This window comes from Necator americanus, chromosome II, assembly GCF_031761385.1.
Source record: "Necator americanus strain Aroian chromosome II, whole genome shotgun sequence".
Classification (NCBI taxonomy): domain Eukaryota; kingdom Metazoa; phylum Nematoda; class Chromadorea; order Rhabditida; family Ancylostomatidae; genus Necator; species Necator americanus.
The window spans coordinates 12220310-12228994 of record NC_087372.1 but is presented as its reverse complement, the minus strand read 5'-3'; the positions used below and the strand labels follow the sequence as shown (position 1 = coordinate 12228994).

Here is an 8685-nt window from a genome sequence, read left to right as displayed (position 1 = left end):
GGAGAGTTCACGAGAACGGGATGTAACAGAGGTTATGGGTGGAAACAATCACTCATTTGAAAAACGTACATATTTTAAGTAACAATGGAGATACAACAGAGCTACTGGTGAAAGCGTGCGTTCAGAAAGCTACAATTAAGCGATGTTTGGACGAAGCGAATACGAATTAGTGCTTAGAATGCAACATTTAACATTGAGAAGAAAATATTCGAGGGGAAACGCGTCTGATCGTGAGTTCACTGGCTGTGTATGTGTTCCTAATCGCTAAAACTCACAGGTGTTTAATGAAACCCCAAAAATACTCTCTTATTTAATATTCTTTGAAGGATGTGTTTAAGTGTACTTCGAGCAATAATAGCTGCTTTGAATTATGACTTGGGAAATTTTGTTTCTCCGTAGAAAAAATAGTTTTTTTTTTGAGAACATTAAAAGTAAAGGATAAAGGATAAAGTCACTGGCGTATCAATCCACTTGGGATGCGCCAACGCGTTTTAATGGTTTGCGAGGGCCAGCCGATGATCAAGTCAGCGTTTTTATCTTCCCAGACAGGTCTGGTACCAATTAATCGACCCCAGAGAGATGAAAGGCTTGGTGAGCACTAGGGCGGATTCGAACCCTCGACCGTGCGGCTACGACGGACATCTAACCGACTGCGCCAAACCCGCCTTTGAGAACATTAGAAAATATGAAAGGACGAATTGGTAATTAACGCGTAAATATTTTGAATTCACCAGATAGAGATCAAAGATACTAAAATGAGAAAAAAAGAGAAAGTATGTTCAACGACGGGCCGTTTTACTTCGCCTCTGTGCTGCTACATAGGCTACTGTGTTGTGTTGATCCACAGTTGAGTGTTTTTCGAGGTAAACACAATCAAACAAAAGCAGTGACGTCCAATCGTAAAATACGATACACTCGAGCAGAAACCGAAGACGAGGGACACTTGTTTTTTAGGGTAGCGTTCATGGACAATTTCGACGTTGGATTCCTTTCAATAGTACGTAATATTCGGGAAGTTTACTGTTACCGAGAATGGCAGCATGCCAACAATAGTCTGAGCACTAATCTGCACACTGGTGGTGACGTTTTAAAGGTAAGATGTCTAAATCCCGAATTTCTCGGAGTTGTTCCAAATTTTTGTTATGGCGCTCGTGAACTTCATCTTAAAACCTTCTTAGCGCTCTAGAGAACCTAACATCGAATATTTCCCGGTCAAAAATTCGTTTCAGCATCCACAGTTCCCACAGTAATCTAATACCTGTTTACAGTTCTTTACTGAGGAACGTCAAGAGAGTTTCTATAACGAGTGCATAGCATTTTCCGATAGGATGCCCCTCTTTTTGTTTGTTTGCCTTTACTTCGAAATCAGCTCAACTGTGGATCATGGTAACACAATAGCCAAGCCGCACAGAGGTACATTTCAAACAATTTTTCAAAATGACCCAAGCTCTTAAGATGCTACAAGACTTTGTGTGTTCGTGTAATTAATGGCGATATCGTAAAACTCGGCGCTTTTCCTGGGACGGTAGGCCTTTTAAATGGATAAACTATATGTAGTCTTCAGCGCAAAGCGGCTTGTTGAGGAAATAAAACAAAGTCGGGGTCTGAAGTGAAGCGAGGATAAATAAGTAGGACTAGGAAGTAAAGATTGGATTAAATCATTTAATAATTTTACAAGACTATTCAGATATAGCTAATAAGATTTATTTTACGAGAAAAGTGGGGAATGAGTGGGAGGAGAGGCCGAGAGACCGGGAATATCCTTACTGCACACATCAATTTAAATTTTTCGGATACAAAAACCATTATCACTCTACAGATCCGAAACTGAAGATGATTTGTGCACTAAATAGCAGAGGGCAGGGGGCGATTACATCACTAATGGAAAACAGAATCTTTTTTTTGGAAATTGTTTTGTACTTTTTTGAAAAACGGCGACCTTGCTTTACCTCTGGTACTAGTACCTCTAGTACAATCACAGTTCAATCGAAAATTAGCGATTTCCCATTTGTGCACTGGGGTTATTTGTATGTACTAGATAAATCCAGCGTTAAACTCTGCTAAAGTGAGGGAAATTTTATTTACCTCCGTGATCTCAATGAAAGTTTATCAGTTACGGTAGTACGTAGGTGGTAACAACTGATTTTAACTTCATGTGACCGCAGAAACATGGGATGCAGTCAGGAAAAATCTTAGATTAGAAATTATTTCTTTGTGTCAATGAACCTCATAACTTCGGAATTTTTTCTCGAACTGAGATCCATTCATGTTTCTTTCAGATGGACCAACAGTGAGCAGTGACAGAAATCAGCTTTGCTTTTTACTATCAGAACTAGAACTCTGGCTTCTATTCTAACATCCACAACGTACCGTATACATATATTAACCTGGTAACTTCGCTTAATTCAAGGTCGCACATTTGTCAAAATCACATTTTGGCGGTTTGTTTGGAATCAGTGGTTAATTTGCTTCTGAATTGTGTTTTCCAAATTTAATTCTGCCCACTCCTAAGGATACCGACGATTTGCAACGGATCCGGTCGAAGACAAGCTTTGGAACACAAGTTAGCAGCGGTGCTGCACAGATGACCAAAACTCACGGAAAATTTCTGACATTTGAAAAGAAATTTTTTTTCTTATCATTTTTGTGATGCTCCCTCTTACAGATTTTATACTGGGGCTTTTCATAAGTAATATTTAGTAAGTGCTCAGTTGAACAACTAACAAAATTTGTATGACTTTAATCAAAGATTGCGTCGTTTCGGGTAAACAAATTACTCAATCGACTAGTCATATCATGCGAAAATATAACTAAATGAATTAAAGGCAGCATACCACGAATCTTAGGTGGTGCGGATTTCAGCCGGAGTATTCGTATACGGGATAGTAGATTATGGAAAGGGGTGTGGTTCCGTCCATTTCTTCCTAATTGCCGTAAAAAAACGGCCCGAAAGATGCTGCGCGTGCACAAGGCTGGCGCGCTCCAATCGAACCCCTCGTAGAAAATAGTGCGCCGGAACGCTCGGAGCCGTATCTTCCGGGCCGTTTTCTATGGCAATTAGGAAAAAAAGAACGGAATCACCCTCCTCCCAATATTCTACGACCCCATATACGAATACTCCACCGGAAATCGTACCGCCCCAGATTCGTGTGGTGGTGCCTTTAGCTATCACGGTCTGCATATGTATGTGCTCCGATCTAATTTCTATGACGTTGTTCAACGAGGAAATTTATGTCAATAATCATCAAACACTTTTCGAGAACTGAAGAACAGTATACGAACCAAAACCCAAAGGGAATTGAGATAGTTCTCAGACAGGTTTGTTTTCTTTTCAAGTTTTCTTGTTTCTTGTTCGCTTTTCTTGTTTTCTCGAGTTCTCAAACACTGTTTGAGAACTGAAGAACGGCATACGAACCAAAACCAAGGAATTGAGATATGAAGTGGAAACCGTTCCATGAAAAAGACCATTGGAAAAGTCCGTTTAAAGAAAGCAGAACGTGACGTCCATTTAGGACATAGGATTAAATAATTAGTAAATCTGGAAGAGAAATCATATGATTTTTAGGATATAGTTCCAATTGACTTTCTGAATTTATGGTTTGTGACAACAAGATTTTGCAAATTTCCAGCATTGGGAAAAACGAGTTGTTAAACACTACAACCCTTTCATGACTTGTTGCTTACAAATATTATATTATTATAAATAAGTATTACAATTTATTTATATTATAAAGTTATTTATTTGTTAATTTATTTATATTATATATAATTTATATTATAAACTATACTATCATTATAAATATGAAGCAAAAATCAGGGTTGTTTACTTTCACTCTTTCTTACGGCCACCGTTCCGGCTTCTTCGCCTATGTTTACAATATGGACTCTTGCTTCACATTTACAACATTTTTACATATACAAGTTGCAGTAACTATGCCACGATTCAAGAAAGATCCGAACTATCACATTTCCTTTCATTTCTTTTAATTTTTCTTTTGCTTTCTTTTTTCTCCCTGCTTTTTCTCTGAAACAAGCTCGTTATCCACGAGCTCAGAGTATTTTCGTGGCGGAGATCAGCTGATGCACGGCGGAGACCACGTTGCAGCGTGTGCACGCCACACACCACGTGCTGCTCGTTGAAAACATGTTGACGAACCGTCGCGTATATAACCCACCGCCGGAGAGTCCTGGGAACTATCCTATCTAACGCAAATAGTCGCTACATTTCGAACAACAACAATGAGTGTGAGTATTCAGCGGTGTTGCATTATATTTTATTATTTTAGCGTCGTTTATCTAGCGATAAAGTAGATCACATGATGGAAGAAGAACTTGTTCGTGCTGAAATTCGTCTTCAGGATTCAAAGGGTACGGATGCGGCTGGTGTTTCATCTGGTATAACTGGTGGTATAATGGGTGCTATACGAAGAACATCAGTGAGTTTTTTTTTATAACGACATCGTCTTCATGGTAAGATGCCTGAACAATGCGACATATCACTGAATCCAAAATATAGTTAGCGGTTCATAGCTGAGCAGCTTCAAGTTATGAAAGATGTGATCACCTTAAAGGCACAGTATTCTCTGTAATTTCATAGCTTCTATCTTTTGTGGGAACCATTAGAAACTCGTTGAATCCTAAAAGTTTCGCATTTTTCCACGTAAGGATCGTGCTGTGACAAAAAAGAACGAACGACCGATGAATGTAAATCGATTTAGCTGAAACATATGTGACAGAGAAAGACAGTTTACTGCAAGATAAGGTGTTTCGCAGTTAGTTTGCGCTCTCCAAAGCATCCTACGATTCGTTACAAGGCCATGAAACGTGAATGTTTTTAATGGACATTGTCGCAAACCATTACCTTGTGTACAGCGCTTTCCGCCAGTTGTGGATTAATCGGTACGAGAGACGAGTACGAGAAACGACAAGTATGCAGTGCGTAATGATACATTGTAATTTCAATCAGTTTACAGTGTAACTTTAGGGCGCATTTGCAAATACGCTACACCAGGTGGTAGGCACAGGCCAACCGGACCAAGTTAGTCGAAGATTCCATATCTTCCGCGAATTCCAGCTTTCGGAGGAGTAAAATTTCATATTTTAGGCGAACGCAGCCCCCAAGATACCATCGAATGAACCGTCAACTGGACAGCAGGTAATGCCTTGAAGTTTCGAACAAATCACACACCTATTAAGTACATCAAGCAACACTACAGGGCGGAGAACGCAGGATGTCCGACATCGAACATCTGTGGCAAACTTCACGGCAAATGCACGGATTCTGAGAAGTTCAGCTGACTGTTTCATAGTGTACATAGTCAGGACCATGTTTCTAACAAATATTGTGTACATATTTTTGGAGAATTTTAACTGTCGATATATTTTTATAAGTTTTTATTTGTGTTGTACTGCTATGCCTTTTGATATGCTTCTCAGATAGATTTAAATAAATAAATAAATAAAAAGATCTACTTTACGAATCTGTTGGAAGAGAATTTTCACTTCTTTCTGGTCACTACTCCGCACGCTGTGCAATCTCTGTACTGCTCTTGCAGCAGCGCATAGATCATCTCACATTATAAAGATAGAGTAATTTGTTGTTCGATGTTTGGGATTCTCCGGGACAATATGGAGTTTGTGTTGTAGAGACGAGTGAGATGCTGTGACGAGTACGTACGAGTGCGGAAACTCTCGATTTCCCTTCAACATCCTGAAAAACGGCTTGGAAACCGCATTAATCCCTATCAGCTATGTTAGAACGTACAGTTTAGCTGAGGAGAACTAGCGTGTACAAAGGTGCGCGATCTAACTAACTTACCTCGTAGGAACTAAAGCTGTTACCACATCGTTGTTTTAGGAAGACTTTTAGGAATTAAGCGGAGCTGTCCTCGATTACACAATCTACAATCCAAACTCTACATTTTCAACGAAGTTTCCACAATGCATCAATTTCGTGGCACCCTGCTCTTAAATAGTTGCACATTTATTATTCGCAGAGAAAAGATTCCGTCACGAAATGTAGAAGGTCTTGATTCTGCTATGCCCCCATTTCAATTCGTCTTCCATATCCAGCAAGTTCAGCGATTTCCTGTCACTCCTACTGGGTATTCTTCGCTTCCTTTCTCCGCGCCAGAATACCGTCGTTAACTGCTACATACGGACATTAGCAGCTGTTGAAGAAATTCTCCCACAATTTTGTTATCGCGGACTTTAACGCCAAATTATTGTAGGAAGGAATTCGAAAGCGCAGTAGAGGATTGGATAATTTGGACTAGAGGACCGCAGCGAAAACGGCAATCCTCTCACAAACAACTGATCTCTGCTTCGAACATCTCCGATTGGAATTCTATTTTCATGACGGAGTACAATCACTGTTTGACATGGAAAATGCACAGTGGTCCGACACATACAAAGATAAAGACCACTAATTTAGAAGCAGCATACCACGAATCTGGGGTGGTACCGATTTCAGGTGGGTAGTTCTTATACGGCTTCAAAGATTGTGGGTAGAGGGTGATTCCGTTCATCTCTTCCTAATCACTCGTGAAATCGGCCCGGAAGATGAGGCTTCGAGCGTTCCGGGGCAATGTTGTCCACAAAGAGCGATTAGGACAGCGATTAGGAAGAAATGAGCGGAATCACCCTCTTCTCCACAATTTGCAACCCCGTATACGAACTCTCCACCACGAATCCGTAACACCCCCTCCCCCCACCAGATTTTTATTACGCTGCCTTTGAGGTGGCGTATTATAAACCAGTCTGAATGTCCGGCTAAAGCCGGCATTTAAACTTTCTATGGTACTTTCTATCAGCTTCAAACACTCCTTCGATACCAATATAATATAGATACCAGTCTGAACGCACGGCTAATGCGGGAATTCAGACTTTCTGTGATGTTCGCTTCGCTCCCCTTCACTGATCAACGAAAATCAATATTAGTGCCCTTTCCATGTAATAGGAATTGTGTATCTCTAACAATCTTCCTTCAACCTTCTTTATTATAAATAAAGGCAAAAGATTTCATAGTTTTTTTCTAACCGCATCAGTTCTACCTTTGGAGAATACTCAAACTTCAGCTTCAAACTCTCCGCCGATACCAATATAATGTAGACACGACTGGAAAGTATTACTCGAAATCTGGGTTTTCCTCCTGTTTCCCTCCAAGTGTTATCAATAATTGATGTTTTAGCACAAAGTGACGTGGAAGACTTTATCCTGCTGATAAAGATAACGTTCTACGTCAAATTATGTAAACTGTTCGCTACTATTTGAGCAGCCGGTTTCATTCGTGTATCCACATTCTGAGGAAGGAATAATACCAACCTGAGGCAAACGTGCATGGAAACAGACGCACGGAGAAGTCATAGAGGTGAAGAGCAAGGCGCGCAGTAGCCACGGGTACGAAACGGTTGCAACGTCGCATTTACCTTTTGCGACATGCACACGAAGTTACTGCGCGATAATACTGCATCATAGCACAACAATTCGTGGTACACCCTTTTATACTATCTGGCGCCGGCGCACCAATTCGACGCCGGGTGGACCTGTCGCACCCCCTTTTTCGAATTTCGTGACACACACACACACACACACACACACACACACACACACACACACACACACACACACACACACACACACACACACACACACACACACACACACACACACACACACACACACACACACACACACACACACACACACACACACACACACACACACACACACACACACACACACACACACACACACACACACACACACACACACACACACACACACACACACACACACACACACACACACACACACACACACACACACACACACACACACACACACACACACACACACACACACACACACACACACACACACACACACACACACACCCAACACACACACACACACACACACACACACACACACACACACACACACACACACATACACACACACACACACACACACACACACACACACACACACACACACACACACACACACACACACGCACACACACACACACACGCACACACACGACAGACTAAGCCCGTTATTATGTAGTATGCTCATGATATTTCAGTAATGCAGTCAATCTGACAAGCACATACTTTGAGGTGAAAGTACGCAGTATGGATTGTTATATTGTAGGTAGTTCATTCCAGTACGTTATTATTACATTACATTATTTATTATTATTATCACCTATTGTTATATTATTATTGACCGCGGGTGCCGATGTAAAGCTCTTCACATGTCCTCCTGTGGCCAGTTCTGGTGTCCTAAAGGCCATTAGCAATGAAGTAGCGCAAACTATGTTCTTCTTGAAATCAATCTTACTTTATCATTTTACATTCAAATTTTTGTACTATTCTAAAAGATTTGAGGAATTGCTTTGGACACCACAGAATTCTCTTTTCACTGAAAATCATCTGTGGCATAGTTTACAGAACTCATATTCATACTCATATTATCCTTATGCTGCCGAACTTATACGGTGTCACAGAACATTGTGCTCTTCTTGTCCTGAAGCATATACAAGATGTAGAACAAGTGAAAATATTAGTAATACAAAAATACTCAAGATTTTTCTTTTGAAACTGAGCACTGACTTTATTTACTACTTATATACAGCAAACTGATTGAGTAAGTGGGCGTAATCACGAAATAATTCAAATG

At 40.5% G+C, this 8685-nt stretch overlaps 1 protein-coding gene across 2 annotated transcripts; it reads left to right on the top strand.

The window, feature by feature from the left end:
- Positions 1–964: 964 nt before the first annotated feature.
- Positions 965–5285, top strand: RB195_017617 (uncharacterized protein; the record flags this gene model as incomplete). Of its 2 annotated transcripts, none has more annotated exons than XM_064184688.1 (5): positions 965–1093; positions 4287–4436; positions 4985–5038; positions 5105–5155; positions 5217–5285. In XM_064184688.1, 5 exons carry the CDS (start codon positions 965–967, stop codon positions 5283–5285), a joined length of 453 nt encoding a protein of 150 aa, XP_064040569.1. The 2 variants fall into 2 exon arrangements, with proteins under 2 accessions (XP_064040569.1, XP_064040570.1); XM_064184689.1 differs by lacking the exon at positions 965–1093 and adding an exon at positions 4240–4245 and having other exon boundaries at positions 4359–4436.
- Positions 5286–8685: the final 3400 nt, after the last annotated feature.